At 37.3% G+C, this 21,004-nt stretch overlaps 1 protein-coding gene across 1 annotated transcript; it reads left to right on the forward strand.

The window, feature by feature from the left end:
* The first annotated feature begins 918 nt into the window (after positions 1-918).
* On the forward strand, positions 919-1,613 carry LOC104091568 (uncharacterized). Its single transcript, XM_009596937.4, has one exon. The coding sequence runs from the start codon at positions 1,015-1,017 to the stop codon at positions 1,219-1,221; it is 207 nt and encodes a 68-aa protein (XP_009595232.1). The 5' UTR covers positions 919-1,014; the 3' UTR covers positions 1,222-1,613.
* Positions 1,614-21,004: the final 19,391 nt, after the last annotated feature.

Consider the following 21,004-nt stretch of genomic DNA (forward strand, 5'->3'; position numbering starts at 1 on the left):
TACATAGCATGTTGGTGAAAAGTGAAATGAAAGAATTAGTAATTTCTTTTACGCAGGGCTATAACTCAACCTTGTATTTTCTCGAACGTTAAAGAAAAATATAGATGTTGGGAGAAATAATGTGTTTTAAAAACAATTATTCTCTTTAAATGTGCACCTGAATTAAGAAAAAAAAGCGTACCTGCTTTTACAAAAAACCATTCTTCTCGTTTTTGGTTATACGTGATGAGATGTTGAATTATCTTGACATAAAGAAAAAATCAAGTATAATTTTTTTTAAGTTATAGGTTCAAAGTCCAATTGTAACATCTTAAAATTTTTTTGAATCCCCCTATATAAATTTCTGATTTCGCCAATTACTTTTCCGTATATCACAAAAGCGAGCTAATGAATGCGAGAAGGGAGAATTAACAAGGGGTGGAATATACATGAATCTTACTAGTCTATCACTATGGTAAAATTTTGTGAAGGGAAGCCTTACCACAAATTAAGATAAAAATTGTTATTGTGTGATTAGAATATCACGGTTCAAATCATAACAATAATCTATTATAAAAACTAAATACAGAAAATCAATAGACTCAATAATATTCATAATTTTATGTCTTTTTTCAAACTTCATACATAACGAGAACTTAGTGCACACCGAGCTAACTTGTGACTATGATAAGATTTTGTATCATCCGAATAACCAAAACAAAACAAAAACAGAAAAATGAAGAAGGTTTTCATTATTCGAACATGAAAAATTAAAAAAGAAAAAACACAACGAGATAGATGTTGACCAAAGATTAAAAAATGATTATCCTTATTGCTTCTGTGAAAAGTCAGCAGTGCGCCATAGTGATGTCCCAACTGCCTCTGCTTAAACTTTTACTGTTACTTCTCAGTTTCACGCCTATAAATACCTTCAACTTTTCCCAGTAATGAAACCTCACAACCAAAACATCTAACTACCCCAAATACCCCACTCAATTTCTCTCCGTTCTAAACATCAATATAAGCGACAAAAAAATGGTTTGCTTCTGTTTCTTAGTTGATCAAACAAAGCAGGTGTGTAAGAGCAAACCAGCGGCCGGAACATGTTCCCGGTGCGGTGGTGGAGCAAGTGTTGCTGATATGAAAACTGCTACTAGGTTTTGCTATGTACCTTTTTACTGGAAAAACTGGAAAGCTATTATCTGTACATTCTGCGGTGCCATTCTCCGCTCTTACCGATGAAATTAATATCGTGTTTGAGTCTCACATTGGTTAAGAGAATGAAACGTAACATTATTATATGGTTTTGGACAATTATCAGTAGCTCATACGATAGTTTTTGGAGTTGAATCAGGCCGAAGTCCATGTTACTAAAATATAGTGTGTATTGCAGCTTCTTCTCAACAGGCTGGATGAGTAATTTTTGTACTAGATTTCTTTCATTTTTCTTCTTAATTATTCTTTTTTGTCTTCGGATTTATTATTTAATTTGTTAGATGATGATTTAAGCTACCATTATTATTTTAGGAAGAAAAATGTACTAACAGCTACTATTGTAAATATATTTGAGAAATAGTATTATTGGATCTATGTTTCTCTCTGTTTATGTTATAAAATTGTTCTTTTTTCCTTTTTATGCTTTTTCATTGGCTTTTTTCCCTTGGTAAACGATATTATTTCGTGGGTATAAATACTTCAACTGCCAGTCTGAGCTGGGAACTGCAAATATCACTGTGTTATAATTGGCCGGCTAGTTCGAGCAAGGTAATTTACTGCTGATCTAAACCAGAAAGATACTAACATCCAAAATAATAAGAAAGAGGAGATGGTATTTAAACCAACCATTCAATACACAACAACCTACATACTAGTACCAAGTTTTTCTTGTTTAATCTTCAAAGAAAAAAAGCCAGCTAAATTCGTACTCTGCAGCAAAAACAATTAAAGAAGGAAAAGATCGAATAGCAGTAGGTGTAGGCATTAGTAGAATGAATATGGCAGATAATGGTCAGGTAGATCACATGCCAAGTGCCTTACAACTGAAGAAAATATAGCTGTATTGTGTTGGTGCTCATAATAAATGCACTTTTAGTACCTGCTAAATTCTTCCGTGTCCATAAATTCTTTTTTATTGCATTATGCTCGAATAATTCGAATTCGTATTGAGTAAGAATTTTTAAAGGAAGAAGTGCTTCCACTTAAGTTTTTTTTTTTTTTTTAATTTTGCAAGCTCGAAATGGAAATCTCTTATTAAGCATAGATGAGTAATGTACATACCACCACAACCTTTAGTGATCGTGTTGATAAATTAAATTCCAACAAAAATCGAACAACTTGTTATACCACTGCACTTTGCACCATTGGCTAAATAGACAGCAGAGACATGACATAGGAAAATCCACAGTATATGCCAATATCATGCGATTGTGGGAACTGTCAAAGCCAGCTTTTTTTCATTAATATTCTTGTTGGTGGGTCATTTCAAAGAGTACAATGGTTGTAAATATATAGCTTCATGATTAAGGTATCATTTTTCTTGTGGGAGGCAAAATTCAAAATTTTAATTTAGTGGACTTAGATTATTTCTACAACCGCTATTTTGTTATGACAACATGTATAAACCTATTCTGTGTGTATATTAATGGGAAGAACTTCGGGTACGAAGCACCTCCCCATTTAATGGATCTTATGCGATGTAAATTCAAATTAATCGGACCTCAGTACCGGTTATTGACCACGGTATGAGAAACCAAAAGAAAAAAAAAAAGATAGTGATGTTGTCTATGCATGCGCTACTTGTAATGTCATTTACTCTTGTACAGCATAGTAATTAATGATAGTTTATGTCACGACCCAAAATTCACTATAGGTCGTGATGATGCCCAATATCGCCGTTAAGCAAGTCAACGGTGAACCATCTAAATAATTATTTATTTTATTACTTTAAAATCATAAGTTTTATTAAGTAAAGGGATTTACACACTGAAAATCATAGGTACATACATAGTTAGCAAGATATGAAAATAAAAGATGATAATATTATGCAAATCGATAAACATCAACTAGAATATCCCAAAACCCGGTGTCAAAAGTACATGAGCGTCTTCTGAGGAGTGCAATAATAGTACAACATCTGTCTTGAATGTAAAATAGACATGATAAAGTAAATAAATATGATGGAGGCTCTGTGGCCTGAGGTACGTAGCATAGAAAGCAGCTCACCATAAAGTCCCCTCAGCAATTGCACCTACGCGCCAAGATGACCACCAAATGAACCTGTCAAATACTGCACATTTAGTGCAGAAGTGTAGTATGAGTACGTAAATCAACGCGTACCCAGTAAGTATCTAGCCTAACCCCGAAAAAGTAATGACGAGGGGTCGATATTAACACTTACTAGTGGTCCAATAAGTCAAATATAATAAAGAAGATAAGTATAAAACATGGTAAGTAAACAGTAAGAACATATATAGGCAAATAATACGGTCTACGACTGAACAGTGAACACAAAGTCCTCAAACATCAGATACCTCCTCAAATAGAATACATAATGGTCAACACCAAGTCAACGGTCCCATCTCAAGTCAGGAAAACTCATGAGTACGCGGACTATTTATCAAGTATTTCGCACGATTCTATCGAGGCGAGCGGCCCGATCCCATAGGAGTATTTCATAGAACTGCCGAGGCGAACGACCCGATCCCATAAGAGTGTGTTACAATATCCTGTCGAGGCGAACGACCCAATTCCATAAGAGTGAAATACCATAATCCTGCTGAGGTGAACGACCCGATCCCATAAGAGTGTATTACAATAATTCTGCCGAGGCGAACGACCCGACCCCATTAGAATAAGAAGCTTTAACGGGTCCTTGACCCCACTCACGAATATACGTATGAGTTATGAAATTTAAGGAAACTTTTTGTTCAATACGCACAACGCGGATGAAATTCGTAAGGAAAGCACAATTTTTCATGGCTAATCAAGTAGCTCATCAAGTATCTAAAATAGCAAGTCCGATATTCTACGTGAGTCTAGACTCAGGCTAAATGTAAATTAAAGCAATTAAACATGCAGAAATAACTCAAATATTATAATTAAAGCATGACGTAAGTCTAAGTTTACCCGAACCTAATCATGAATTCCAGCATACGCACGGACAGCCGTCACTTCATACGTGCGTAGTCCCCACAATATGTAGAACATAGCAAGTATAATACTTACGGGGTAAATTCCCCCTTACAAGGTTAGACAGGAGACTTACCTCACTCCGAAATCCGATAACTAACTCCAACGCCTCTCTAACTCTTCAAACCGATGTCAAACGATCCGAAACTAATCAAACAACGTGCAAACCAATCAAAATATACTCCAATACTCATAATTTAACAATTTGTAATAATTCTCAACTCCACGTGAAAAGTCAACAAGGTCAATTCCCGTGCTCGGATTCCAAAACTTATCAAAAATAAATATTATCCTTAACTTATATAGTATATATCCAAAATATTATCTAATTGCATCCACGAATTGACCCTCAAATCAAGGATTTACTATTTCTCAACTTTGGTGCTCAAAACCTCAATTTTTACCATCCAAAACGGATAAAAATACTAATCAACGAAACTAATCATGGAAAAATATCAAAATAAAGGTCATATATTTACCCCCTTATTGATACAAGAACAACGCCGTAAAAATCACCTCAAACGGAGCTCTAAAACTCAAGATATGCTCAAAATACTAAAATGCTCGGTTTAAAACACTGCCCAGATGATTTTTGTTAATCGCCTTTGCGGGAGACCTTCGTGTTTCTCTAAGAGAAATTTTTTGCGTTGACCGGTCAACCCAGAAATTCATCTTCACGTTCGTGGAACCTCTCTCGCATTCGCGAAGAACAAAAGTTCGCACCAGAAACCAACAATCTTTTCCGACACGGAAATAGGCATAACTCTCTCATCCGACCTTGGAATTTGACGATTCTTGTTGCTATGGTTCCGTAATTACGATGCAGATCTAATGGTTTAATCTAATCCTAAATAAAAGGTCGTTTGCTTAATATAGTACCCTTTATTCCCAAAGAAACGACGCCAAAACATCAAATAAGAGCGCGACACAACCCAAACACGTCCGAAACACACCCGAGGCTCCCGGGACCCCACTCAACCATACCAACGCATCCTAAAACATGATACAAACTCAGTCAAAGCATCAAATCACGTCAAATAACGTCAAAACTATGAATCGACGATAAAATCATTCTCTCAACTTTAAAACATTCAAATTTCGACGAACGCGTCCGAACCATATCTAGACATTCCGGAATGACGCCAAACTTTACGTACAAGTCACAAATCATAATACGAACTTATTCCAAGGCTCGAAACTCCAAATGGACATCGATAACACCAAAGTCCTCTTCAAACCAAACTTAGGAAATTCTAATAACCATCAAAATGCCAACTTTTCACAATAAGCACTTAAATACTCCGTGACCACCTGATACTCAACCCGAACATACGTCCAAGTCCGAAATTATCATACGAACCTATTGGAACCTTCAAATCCCGATATCGAGGTCGTTTACTCAAAATTCAAACCTTGGTCATCTCTTCCAACTTAAAACTTTCGAATTGAGAATTTTCCTTTTGAATCAACTCCGAATTTTCCCGAAATTCAATTCCAACTACGCGTACAAGTCATAAAACATGAAGTGAAGCTACTCAAGGTCTCAAACCGCCGAACGACATGCTAGATATCAAAATGATTGGTCGGGTCATTACATTCTCCCCAACTTAAACATACGTTCGTCCTCGAACGTGCCAAGAACCGTTCCAGAGATGCTCAAATCACTGCTTAACACCTCGTGCACTTACCCGTGCTGCCATAATCCATATGAGCATATTAACTCAAGCCATACTGAAGATCCTTCCTGCTATCTTACCCCACTAGCCTTAGAACAAAATTCCAACATCCGAAATTCTCTAACATGCCTAATTCTAACATATGCACGCCGTATCAATCTCAACACACTGCACCAAAACATAATCATGCATCCATGCTGAATTCACGCAATGCACCCCATAATTCGTATGCTCATAATAACATCCTCCAACCACAATAGTTGCAAATTCACGAACATGATGCCCATAATATACCTCATAGCGCATACAAGCCATGTTCCAACCCTCGCAATACTGCAAAAAAGAAAGAGATGTGTAGAAACTCATACCCATATGCAAAATCAATAACTCATAAAGTCTCTCTGCTTGGCGAGAAATATTGCCTCATTCTGAACTGATTAGTGACATTTTCCCTCTAATATACATTATACAAATCTGATTGCACTAATTTCAGGTCCAACAACTTGTATCGCCCAATACAAGCTGCTCGGGCAATAAGCCACCTCAAACACCGTCTAAAATCTCATACGACCCCATAAAGGAGCCAACAAGACACAACTCGAATATGACCAATAAGGAATAATGAACCCGAATACAAGACTATCCGGTCTGCGCAATGAAGAAAAACAACCAAACTAATGCTATGAACCTATCTCAGAGATGAAAAATAAAACACACAAAATAAGTATAAAGATTTGTACTCAACATCTCACTGTTGCATCGTGCAACCCAATATACACATCATACCCGTGGTGGCGTGCCACCCGATCCGCACATAATAATCAATAAGGTAATATCCATCGAGCCAAAATGCTCATACCCATGAAATACCCGAATATTGACCACAAGCACGCCAAATGCATAAACACAACTCTTGGGAGACAGATAGCACCATGCGCTACAAAATGCTAAGCACGACTAAGGTGCAATGGTCACGACCTAAACCGATAGGCCACGACGGGCACCCGGTGCCTTACCTAACCGAGCACCAACGTAACATATCTTTCTTATCATACCATCATGGGTAAATGGTCCAGAAGGGCCATCATGATATAACCAGAATAAAACATAAGGGGATACTCTACATAGGATAACCCAACATGGAATACAAACTTATACATATGACATACGAGCCTATAAGACCGACTTGATCATTTGTACACTCAAAACATAGGCCGATAAGGCCATACAAGTATCCATATACATGAGATATGTCTACAAGCCTCTAAGAGTGTATAAACATCATAAAGGTAGGGACAGAGCTCCGCCATACTAATCAATACATGTCCAAATCATACTGACCAAATAGGTAACTCCAGAGCAAGTGGAGTGCACCAACACCTTCCGCTGAGCTGATAACCTACTATAAGGACTCTCAACCTGTCTATCGGGACCTGCGGGCATGAAACGTAGCATCCCCAGGTAAAAGGGACGTCAGTACAAATAAAGTACCGAGTATGTAAGGCATGAAAGCAGTATATAAAAGACATGAAAGAAACATGGAGTAAAGCACTCAACCTATAATTCTGAATAGCTCTATGAATCATGAAAATTGTATAATGTCATGCATGTGCGGATAAATGTCATATCGTGCATAAGTATATGCGTACATAATATCATCAAGACTATGAGGGCATCCCATCATATCATCTCAGCCACTGTGGGCGAAATCATCAACATATACCAGCTGATCAGGTGGTGGTGCATATATAACGCCATAACCTTTTCCCATACCTCATATACATATACTATACGCGTATATAACGCCATCTGGTCATGGATAAATATACATGTATAAATGAATGCAATGCATAATGAAGTAAGTCAATAAGATCTCTCAGAATGTCATGAGACCCATGAACAGATGATATGACAGCAAGACATATGGGGAATTAAGAACATAGGCAACGCTAGTACTTCTAGGAATATAATCATTTGTGAAAGTTGCGTGCTTGCTCATTTCGTCGTATCATATGGATCATGCCAAAAGGAAAGAAGTGATAGCCTTAACATACCTTAAATCAGCAATTCTTTAAACAACTCAACTCAATCTACCATAGCATAAGGAGATTCAAAATCAGTGTTGAGTAAAGGCTAAGTCCGTAACTTAAACTAGTAGCTTGTTTATATAAATTTGGGCAGCATCTCCCCTGTAACAAGAGCCTAATCCAATACTATATACCAACAACAATGACCAGAGTAATCTAGCAATATATAATTATCAATAACAAGACACCATATAACAACAACAAGCCACAACTACTTCACGATGAGCGGTAAGCTCCAATTAGAATCTGTATACCCCATATCACCCCTTATAGACTTCTTACTTTAACTTAATAGTATCATTAATATGATAATGAATTTATTCATCAATTATTCCAGCCTTATACCACATCGTAATAACAAAAAAAAATCCATAACTCCAATTATCCTCAATTAGCAACTTTATTCACTAGTTCATGTCTAATCCATCCATTTAACTTAATCAATATCAAGATAACCTTAAGAACATACAAGAACACAATATACATACCTCCTACAGTAGCTTCACATTGAAATCCAAGTTACATTTCTCTTATAACATCCCTCAATGTCAATACAACACCATAGAAGTGACTTAAGCTAATCTTCACTTGAAATCTCAAGTTTCATATGTTTCTTTTATCAATTCACTTGATCAACATATATACATGCATAACAACAGAAACCATATCGTAATAAAGTTATTTTCACCATTTTCCATCCATAACAACCTATATATATAGCCTTAAAACAACCCAACAAAAGATAACAACATCTCTTCCACTTTTAAGTGTTATCTTGTAATCTTCATCCAAATAACTTAACCAACACATAGATAAGATTAATCCCGAGAAATAGGATGTTATACATAACTTACATAATATGGAAAACCTTGAAGCAAAGCTTCCCTTAGCTTACACGCATCCTTAATCACATCACAACACCATAGAGACTCTTTTCTTCACTTAGGCTAACTTTGATGTTTGACTATGGTGTATTTCTTTGGAATTTGTTTTGAGCTTTTGGGGAACTATTTACGAGGGTTTGGAGAGTGTGAGGCTGGAAGTAGGAAAAAAATAAGCAAATTTCATTCCAAAAATGAGATAAGAATAAGTGAAGGTCGGGCCCCGACCAAGTGGGTCCCATAGAGGCTTCCTACGCAGTCTCACAAAAATGCAAATATATCTCTACACCGATGTCGTATTGACGAACGGTTTGCAGTGTTAGCAACTAGATACATGGGGCTTTAATTACCTATAAAGATATCCCTATAACTCTCTATATATTTGGAGAAAACTGCCTCGCAACCTGGCTTATAAACCTGCCAATTTCTCCGAAGTGCGGCGACGTGACTTGGCGACCCTACTTTAAAAATCTATATTTATCTACCCCGATATCGTATGAATAAATGGTTTGGAACATTGGAAACTAGGTTCAAATACCTTCATTTTTATATGATATATTTCTCAAAATGACATCATAAAACTTACAAATTTAATTTCTCAAAATGGCTCGTGACAAGGCAAATCTTAGCTTGATTTTTCCGCAACTTAAATCCGATTTTTCCTAAACTTTATATTTTATATATAAACATCATATATAGTCATATCATGACTTTAAAATTATTTAAATCGTAATTAACAGGTCTCTTATTCATCTTAACTTACTTAAGACTTCGGTAAACCTTTCTTATCCTTGTAGAAGGATTTCGTCCTTTTTGAGCTTACATTAGATAATCCTATAATGACAGTGACGTCTGAAATATGGGGTGTAACAATATTAAATCACTTCATATACTTTCAAAGCGGATCTCATTTTCGAGCTTACATCAATTGACTTACGTCGTACTTTCACGTACAAAAACATGGGGTGTAACATCATTCCCCTCTTTGGAACATTTGTCCTCGAATGTTGACTGATGTGCTTATCAGTCTCATAACCTATAGATCTAGTGAATAATTTAATATTGTCCTTACCATCTAGGTAATTGTTCTGTGAATAAATTCAAAGACCAGGGCATTCCCCCTTTTAGGCCTCTTCCCACATCACGACTTATGGTCGGAATTCTTCCAATCTTGTAACTTTAACTAAATTCTGTGATGAAGCATGTATGACTCTGTCCTTTTATGCGTGGATCTTCTCTCCTTTTTTCTCCAGATTTTTGCCAATCTCTTGGCCTCACTTTGTGAACATATACAGAACTATGACAAGATGTCCCTCGGGGCATATATAGGTGTACTGAAGTTCTTTGCTTGGTACTTTGCTGAACTTATGACTATTGCTATATTTCGTTTCATAGACTCAGTTATATATGCTTATGGATTTACTACATCTAGTTAGGTTATATTATACCATAACACTTACTTTGATTTATTACTACCTAGGTCTGCTACCCATCTCCGGGTTACTCTCTCGCTGCTTATCCTATATGTATAAATCTAAGTCCTTTAGTTCTTCCTCATCACTGTTCATCTTAAGAATGACGGCTTAATCTCATCTCATACTTTGTAACTTTTATCCATCAATTGTTGATTCACCTTAATGTTGATCTATAATCTACCACTGATAACTTGAAACTTCTTACATAATACATTATCACTAAGGCTCACGTCTCATCGGAGAACATTTGAAGTAATTTGCCTGATCCACCTAGGGACGATACTATACTTCAATAACCGTATTTCATAGCATCCCAACGTGATTCATCATATGGGTTCTAATCCCGTGCAACTCATGAAATCCATTTTCTCAAAATTGTTACTCAATCAAAGGCCTAAACGTCATCCTGTTATTTATTACCATTACACCCTTATTCTACTACCAGGGCAGCATTCCATGTCTTCTAACTACTATTAGTCTTAGACTCTTTTGCATTCATTAAGGCTATACTGAGCTTTCTATAACTTACGGAAACCATCAGCTCTCTTATTTTGATGGGCTTAATCCCGAGGCCTTACCTATTCTTGTCACCTTCTCACTCATCTTTACTTATCCTTACTCCTATCTACCTAAACCCTTGTCGCCCTACGATACTTTAGCTTGCGACCTACACATATCTATTCATACTACTCGCAACTTTCCTTTAACTTGCTAGCACCATAGATTTCCTTTCGTGCCTTCTCAGTTGCCTTTAAACATAAGCAATTATTTTTTCTGTTCATTTTGCCACTTGTTGCATGAATACATGGCATATCTCATTTCCCATGAATATTTAAATTTCATGTAACTCATATGATCTCAAATATCACCTTTTGATTTTTTTTCTTCTTCCCGTTCATTAGCCACGATAGATGCCTCTTTCTTATTGACTACATACAATGTTATAGTGAGACTGTTGTTACAAGACCATTTCTTCTTTATGTCATTATGCTTAATTTGAAGCCTTCTTCCTTATTTCTTCAGCTAGTCTTTCTTTGTAGTACTTAAGGGAGACCCTTTGACTCCTGTAAAGTTGCGAGCTTATCACATCGTATACCCGAAGGAATTTTTGATGTTCTTACTCGCCTATAATTATCCTTAGTTACTTACCTATGTGCCCTCGTGCTTGTAGGGTTGCTTCTGAACTGAAATTTTTGACTGTCTTCTCAGTGGCATCGTCTTTTATTTTTGTAACACTTATACGGCACCTTTAACAACCCCAACTCCTATCTGAATATTTCTCAAGGATCACGATGTCATCATATTTGCGAGACCGAATTCCCTATGTTGGGTTTCACTATGTTTATCTTGCACAATCTGCTAATTTGTCTGTATCCTCTTGTCTAGCCATAACTAGACTCTTCGTAAATCAACTACTAACTACTCGTTGGTCTATTCTCATATCTATATTCCGCGTAATCTCCCTTGGGATATGTCCTTTGTTTGAACTTACCTCTCGCACTGGCTCCTTATGTATCAGGTGTTCATTTGCACTTATTTATCAATAACATCTAATGTTGGAACCCTTACTGCCTCTCCCCGGCATCGTGCTTATATAATGTTCTGGAGTCGTATCATATCTGTAGGATCTTAATAAATGCAATCTCATTCCTTTTTCCTTTCTACCACATTCTTCCTTTACTATTCCATAGTTACCTTAACAACATAACTCCGACTTAATACCATATCACACCATCTTCCCCTCTTTATGGGAGTACTAATATTTAATGCTATGAATATTTACCTATAAATGGTTTACCTCTTCATCTTTGGCGTCTTTTCACATCTTCACAGATTCTTACTCGCCTTGCGGTAACCCTTTTGTACCAAGGATAACTGAATTTCTTACGCACGTAACTATCACACTTAGTCCATTAAGCTTAACTCTGCTCGCAGTGCTTGTTTTAGGGAAGCGTCTTCCTGAATGACCTTTAAAGGTTATTCTTCTATTGTCCATTCTATTATTGTCAGAACGTGGTCTTTGAAATTGTCATGATGTCGACTATTATCAAATCCTCTGGTCTCTAATTCATGTTCAATTTATCTTGTTCACTAGCCCATATTGATTTCTGTTACTCTGAGGATCTAACTTAGCCTTCTGGTGATCACTTTTGAGTTACCAACTCATTTCTCGAAATGAGGGTATGACTTTATGGCTTATACAGTTTTATTGTCTCAAGGCTTGTCACCTTTTATCTTTTCCTTCACTTGACTATACACTCTATCATTCTGTTATATTTTGATTTACCGTATCACCCGTTTATCACGTCTTACTCATAATGCTTCATTTACTTTTTTCTTATTCTCTGACTAATATTTCTGTCTATCACTTTATTTTGAAAACTTCAATAAAATATTCTTTCACTTTTAGCTCCCCTTGTTTCATCTCACTGGCTCTTCGGGATGCCTAATATTCTCTTTTTTTTTACTAGGGGCGAGAGTCATATTAAGGTAAATATTTATCCCTTCTAGAATTCCACTGCCTATCTTCTGAAATTTCTGAACATTCTATTATTCATATCTGACTTTACTACTCTAGAGTGCACCATGTGGGTGTCTCACAAGGAGAACTATTTCCCATTCTTCTCTTAAACTATATCTGTTAGCCCCCGTAGGGCATAACGGAGATGGGTGTTGTCAAGTGTATATACTCTGTTACTGTTGAAATTAAATCAGAATGCTTATATTTCTCTGCCTGAATTGTAAATACTGATAATCTTCACTAACTAGGTACCTCGTATCCTTCTTCACCTTACTTCTTTTACTTATTGAAACTTGTATCTACCTTTTGATTCTCTCGTTGCTTTTTACCATAGGGGAGGATAGATATTCATGCCTTAGGGTTCCTTATCAAGAAGCTTACACATCTTAGTAAACACATGATTTGCTGAAGACCTTACATTTACTCATCATAAGCATGATGCAAAATCGAGTTCCTCTTATTCAACTCTTCCACAACCATATTCAATCTCTTACCAACTGTCTTTCTAGATGTAGATATCGTTGTATTACAAATAAAATAGAATGTAGGAGTTTGAATTCTTACAATTGAGCTCTACCACACGATCTAGAGTAAGAAGAAAGAGTGACAGTCCTAAATGCCATGTAGCCTCCTGCTAATAATTGTGGTGCACAACACACCCATAAACAAGACTCTACTATACACGGCTTGTAGACTCCCTAGGACAGAACTTCTCTGATACCACTTTTGTTACGACCCAAACCGATGGGCCGCGATGGGCACTCGGTGCCTTACCTAACCGAGCACCAACATAACGTATCTTTCTTATCATACCATCATGGGTAAATGGGCCAGAAGGGCCGTCATGATATAACCAGAATAAAACATAAAATATACGACATAGGATGACCCAACATGGAATACAAACTTATACACGTGACATACTGGCCTATAAGGCCGACTTGATCATTTGTACACTCAAAACATAGGTCGACAAGGCCATATAAGTATCCATATACATGAGATATGTCTACAAACCTCTAAGAGTGCATAAACGTCATAAAGATCGGGACAGGGCCCCGCCATACCAATCAATACATATCCAAATCACACTGGACCGAATAGGTAACTCCGGAGCAAGTGGAGTGCACCAACACCTTCTGCTGAGCTGATAGCCTACTAGAAGGACTCTCAACCTATCTATTGAGACCTGCGGGCATGAAACGTTGTATCCCCAAGCAAAAGGGATGTCAGTACAAATAAAGTACCGAGTGTGTAAGGCATGAAAGCAGTATATAAAAGACATGAAATAAACATGGAGTAAAGAACTCAACCTGTAATTTTGAATAGCTCTGTGAAACATGAAAAATTTATAATGTCATGCATGTGCATATAAATGCCATACCATGCATAGGTATATGCATACATAACATCATCAAGCCACTGAGGGCATCCCATCATATCATCTCAGCCACTGTGGGAGAAATCATCAACGTATACCATCTGATCAGATGGTGGTGCGTATATAACGCCATAACCTTTCCCCATACCTCATATACATATACTATACGCGTATATAACGCCATCTGGCCATCGGTAAATATACATGTATAAATAAATGCAATGCATAATAAAGTAAGTCAATAATATCTCTCGGAATGTCATGAGACCCATGAATAGATGATATGATAGTAGAACATATGAGGAATTAAGAACATAGGCAACCCCAGTACTTCTAGGAATAGAATCATTTGTGAAAGCTGCGTGCTTGCTCGTTTCGTCGTATTATATGGATCATGCCAAAAGGAAAGAAGGTATAGCCTTAACATACCTTAACTCCATTGAGTCCTTAATACCTTCAAAGTAATTCTTCAAACAACTCAACTCAATCTACCATAGCATAAGGAGATTCAAAATCAGTGTTGAGTAAAGGCTAAGTCCGTAACTTAAACTAGTAGCTTGTTTATATAAATTTGGGCAGCATCTCCCCTGTAACAAGAGCCTAATACAATACTATATACCAACAACAATTACCAGAGTAATCTAGAAATATATAATTATCAATAACAGGACACCATATAACAACAACAAGCCACAACTACTTCACGACGAGCGGTAAGCTCCAATTGGAATCCGTATACCCCATATCACCCCTTATAGACTTCTTACTTTAACTTAATAGTATTATTAACATGATAATGAAGTCATTCATCAATTATTTCAGCCTTATACCATATATTTATAACAAAAAAACAATCCATAGCTCCAATTATCCTCAATTAGCAACTTTATTCACTAGTTCATGTCTAATCCATCCATTTAACTTAATCAATGTCAAGATAAACTTAAGCACATACAAGAACACAATATACATACCTCCTACAGTAGCTTCACATTGAAATCCAAGTTACATTTATCTTATAACATCCCTCAATGTCAATACAACACCATAGAAGTGACTTAAGCTAATCTTCACTTGCAATCTCAAGTTTCATATGTTTCTCTCATCAATTCACTTGATCAATATATATACATGCATAACAACATAAACCATAACATAATATAGTTATTTTCACCATTTTTCATCCATAACAACATATATATATATATATACAGTATATACAACTTGAAATTTCAGCCATAACAACATATATATATATATATATAGCCTTAAAACAACCCAACAAAAGATAACAACAACTCTTTCCCTTTCAAGTGTTATCTTGTAATCTTCATCCAAATAACTTAACCAACACATAGATAAGATTAATCCCAAAAAATAGGGTGTTATACGTACCTTAAATAATCTGGAAAACCTCAAACCAAAGCTTCCCTTGGCTTACAAGCACCCTTAATCACGTCACAGTACCATAGCGACTCTCTTCTTCACTTAGGCTAACTTTGATGTTTGATTATGGTGTATTTCTTTGGAGCCTTTGGGGAACTGTTTGGGAGGGTTTGGAGAGTGTGCGGCTGTAAAGAGGACGAAAAATGAGCAAAGTTCATCCCAAATACGAGATAAGAATAAGTGAAGGTAGAGGCCCGACCAAGTGGGTCCCATAGGGGCTTCCTACGCAGTCTCGCAAAAACGCAAATATCTCTCTATACCGATATCGAATTGACGAATGATTTGCAGCGTTAGAAACTATATACATGGGGATTTAATTAAATATAAATATCTCCCTGTAACTCTCAATATATTGGGAGAAAATGGTCTCGCAACGTGGCCTATAAACCTGCCAGTTTCTCCGAAGTGCGGCGACGTGACTTGGCAATCCTATTTTAAAAATCCATATTTCTCTACCCCGATATTGTATGAATAAATGGTTTGGACCATTGGAAACTAGGTTCAAATACCTTCATTTTTGTATGATATATGTCCCAAAATGACATTATAAAGCTTACGAATTTAATTTCTCAATACGGCTCGTTACAAGGCAAATCTTAGCTCGATTTTTCTGCAACTTAAATCCGATTTTTCCAAACTTTATATTTTATATACAAACATCATATATAGTCATATCATGACTTTAAACTTATTTAAATTATGATTAACAAGTCTCTTAGTCATCTTAAATTACTTATGACTTCGGTAATCCTTTCTTATCCTTGTAGAAGGATTTCGTGCTTTTTGAGCTTACATTAGATAATATCATAACGACAGTGACATCTGAAGTACGGGATGTAACAACATTAAATCACTTCATATACTTTCAAATAGGATCTCATTTCCTAGCTTACATCAATTGACTTACGACATACTTTCACATACAAAAACAAGGGGTGTAACATTAATAAACGACCTGCATCTCGAGAGCCATCTCGCTCACATAACACCACAAGCTATACATGATCTCAATACACGTGTGGATAATCAATTCGTCTCATAACCCACATAGCATAAAGAGTAGCACCTGAAATAGATAGAGGCAGGAATATCATCCACCACGCCTGAAAACCCATCCATAAGCGATGTTATGACGAATAAGCATATCTGATCTGGTATAAAATATACATTCACATTAGGCCTACCAACAGACCTCAAGCCGATTCCGATTATCCCATACTGGGCCAATAACCTTTTAAGGACCCACAATGACCCTATTTATGACACATACGAGCAGTCGTCCAATCCGGAACAAAATCATACAGTCCACAACCAAAGGAACAGAGTGCCTCTCAGGCATAAACTCTCTCATTAGCGACAATACCAGAATCTCCATACCCGATTTCAATCTCTAACACTCAAATGACTAACGCGTCACACTTATACGATCTTCACATGGGATATACTCCCACAACCTTCCGCACCAGGTAGTAAAATCTGAACATCAATGGCCATCGACCATACTACTTCTATAGTGCTAGCCATGCATCCACATTTCAATGCCCAACACCTTTTCCACAAACAGACCATCCTCGGGCTGCCCGAAAATAGTGCCAGCATACTCCGAACATCTAAAATCCTCCCCCGCTCCTTCGAGCTCGTGACATCCTTATCAAAACTGATCTGCAACCTCAATCCTCAACTTCCAATTTCCATGCCGCTCACTACACCAAACATGCCACTATGCGAGGGTACAAAAATTCCATCATAACCCCTAAACCATTAGTATGATTAACACTTCATCGGCTCAGAACCTTTCACTTAACTCATTTCAGAAGAAGAACCGCCACCCACAACCAACTTCCCATAACCATAGAAAATGCAAACCACAAGTCGTGGTCTAAACTGTCATAACTCTTCCGGGATCCATTTACATATAACCAAGCCATCAGGATCAAATACCTCCAAATCAATCAAATCACGATGGCTGTCAAGCCCGCACGTACAACCACGAATTACCTGTATAGCCTTATCCCACTGAAGGAACTGATTATTTCCCCAGCCATGCTGATTCAAACCATGACTAACTCACTCAACCTCTTCCAATTTTCTCTTGACTTGCCTTAGAAATTACGGACCTCCAATAACACTCATCCCGAGTGACCCAAATCACGAGACCACGTTGTGTCAATGCCCATAAGCCATTTCATATCCTCCTCATGCGGTCTATAGTAACTCCAACTGATACACATGAGCTGATTAGATCTTTTGTGAATCTGAAGCTGTTTCTCCCATTTTTTTCTAAAATTGCACTGCAGACCCGTTGATAACATAGAAATACTCCAAGTACCCTTCACACTTTACTCCCTAACCCAATCCTCAGCTACATAACAAACCTAAAAATCCTTAAGCACCGCACCTAAAATATTGAATCCACTAGAACCATTATTGTGAGTCACCCGCTCTGACCTGGTCCCGAATATAAGCAAACTCTAGTGCTTTGTTAGCACATGATTACTCCCAAAGAAGCAACCAGACGAATTTTTTTCCTTGTACATCATATCCACAAGAGGCATAAACTTTGAGTCATTCCAAAATCTATACATGAATTGATAAGGCGAAATGTAGCATGCATTCATCAAGTCCTATGCCCGAATTACCTTGATGTTTTCTTCCCTTAGTGATAACTAAGCCACCAATGTACCGATAGCCCGAAACTGCAAGGCACATCACCATGTGGCCCAATCATAGATGGTAGGCTCCCCCACATAGCTTTAAGCCACAATTACATAAATCCAGAACCCACAATGACTCCTCCCCCTTAGTTACCATGATCTCGCACCGTTGCTCAACCAAATTTCTCATAAGTTCTTGTTGTACTAAACATAACACATCCCGAATTATCATCCATAATCGTACACTCGGCCTCCTAACAGCCGTACCATCTTCTTCAAGCGATGATCACATCACAATACATGAATTATATTGGATAAAAGGCAGAACTCTTTATAGGAATTCATCAGGAGTCATGCAACCCCTAACCTTCTCACAGGAGATAGCCCGCATGTGTAACCTCATACCGACATCCTCAAGATACATAGCCATAACCACATCCATTATGAAATCAGTTGATTCTCCTAGGTCCACATTCATCCGCCAACTGCAAAAGTCCGTTCACCCCATTAGCATCAATGAAGGTCCAATAATATGTTTAAACTCAGGGCCACACTACATCCCATAATGACGATCAAATATTCACATTTTCCTACATTTAGATCAAGCCCCTTCTTGTCACATTCGAACTTTTTAAGTACATAAAACACCTCAGGGATCATCTCCCTTGAACCATCAACACTGGAAACGCCGATTCGATCCTGAAGTCGCAATACATATCCATCTCTGATAACTTCTTCTTAGGCATCATTCCACAACTTCCTGCCCTGAAGATAAATCAAAGGAGACCATAACACCGATGAGCCTTAATGCGTTTCTACAAGGACGATTACACCACATCACAAATGAGAATGCCACCAAGTTTGAAAATATCAAGTCTTGCTACTCCGTCAACCAATGCCTCATCATCCATAGTCCAATTGCCTTTCCTCCGCTGGAATTAAATGTCGAACATCTAAACCATGAACCGAGAAATCCTCTTTTCGAGTCATTCACTGCCGTGACACATAAATAAGCACCCTACAATCTATACCAACATTGCGCGATAACAACACATGAACCTTATAATACACTGTGGATAGCCTCGAAACCGTAGGCAACACTAGCATTGGGCTGAAACGACAGAGCATCCTCAAAATACGTATGGAGAAATATCATATACCTCATCTGCAGTACCACTACAACTCCTCGATGCCCAATTTATAACAAGCGCTCAACATCGTATAAGAATGAGTAGAAAGGAAATGAAGGCATAAGCTTCAATGGAATCAAACCGCACGACGAGGAATCAAGAAGGAAAGTTATCCTAACAACCCTGTAGCCTCTCGAAGATAAGTACAGATGTCTCCGTACCGATCTGCAAGACTCTACTCGACTTGCTCATCACTCGTGAGACCTAAGTAAACCTAAAACTCTGATACCAAGCTGTCACGACCCAAAACCCACTATAGGTCGTGTTGGCGCCCAACGTCGCTGTTAGGCAAGCCACGGTAAACCATCTAAATAATTATTCATTATATTACTTTGAAATCATAAGTTTTATTAAGTAAATGGATTTACGCATTAAAATTATAGGTACATACATAGTTAGCAAGATATGAAAATAAAATATGATAATATGCAAATCAATAAATATTAACTAGAATATCCCAAAACCCGGTGTCACAAGTACATGAATGTTTTCTAAGGAGTGCAATAATAGTACAACATTTGTCTGGAATGTAAAATAGACAGGATAAAGTAAATAAATATAATGGAGACTTTGTGGACTGCGGTACGTAGCATAGAAAGCAACTCACCATAAAGTCCCTTCAACAGTTGCACCTACGCGCCAAGATGACCACCAAATGAACCTGTTACATCCTGCACATTTAGTGCAGAAGTATATCATGAGTACTTAAATCAACGTATATCCAGTAAGTATCTAGCCTAACCCCAAAGAAGTAGTAATGAGGGATCGATATTAATACTTACTAGTGGTCCAATAAATCAAACATAATAAAGTAGACAAGTATGAAACATGGTAAGTAAACAATGAGAACAAATATAGGCAAATAATATGGTCTACGGCTAAACAGCAAACATAAAGTCTTCAAACACCGGATACCTCCTCAAATAGAATACGTAATGGTAAACACCAAGTCAACTGTCCCATCTCAAGTCAGGAAAACTCATGAGTACGCGGACTCTTTATCAAGTATTTCGCACGATTCTGCCGAGGCGAGCAGCCAAATCCCATAAGAGTGAAATATCATAATCTTGCTGAGGTGAACGATTCGATCCCATAAGAGTGTATTACAATAATCTCGCCGAGGCGAGCAACCCGATCCCATTAGAATAAGAAGTTTTAACGGGTCCTTGACCCCACTCACGAATATATGTGTGAGTTATGAAATTTAAGGAAACTTTTCGATGAATACGCACAACGCGGATGAAATTCGTAAGGGAAGCACAATTTTTCACGGCTAATCAAGTAGCTCATCAAGTATCTAAAATATCAAGTCCGATACTCTACGCGAGTCTAGTCTCAGGCTAAATACAAATTAAAGCAATTAAACATTCAGGAATAACTCAAATATTACAATTAAAGCATGGCGTAAGTCTAAGTCTACCCGAACCTAATCATGAATTCTAGCATACGCACGGAAAATCGTCACCTCATACGTGTGTATCCCCCACAACATGAAGCACATAGCAAGTATAATACCTACAGGGTAA

The sequence above is a fragment of the Nicotiana tomentosiformis genome, chromosome 7, assembly GCF_000390325.3.
Source record: "Nicotiana tomentosiformis chromosome 7, ASM39032v3, whole genome shotgun sequence".
NCBI classification, from domain to species: Eukaryota; Viridiplantae; Streptophyta; class Magnoliopsida; order Solanales; family Solanaceae; genus Nicotiana; species Nicotiana tomentosiformis.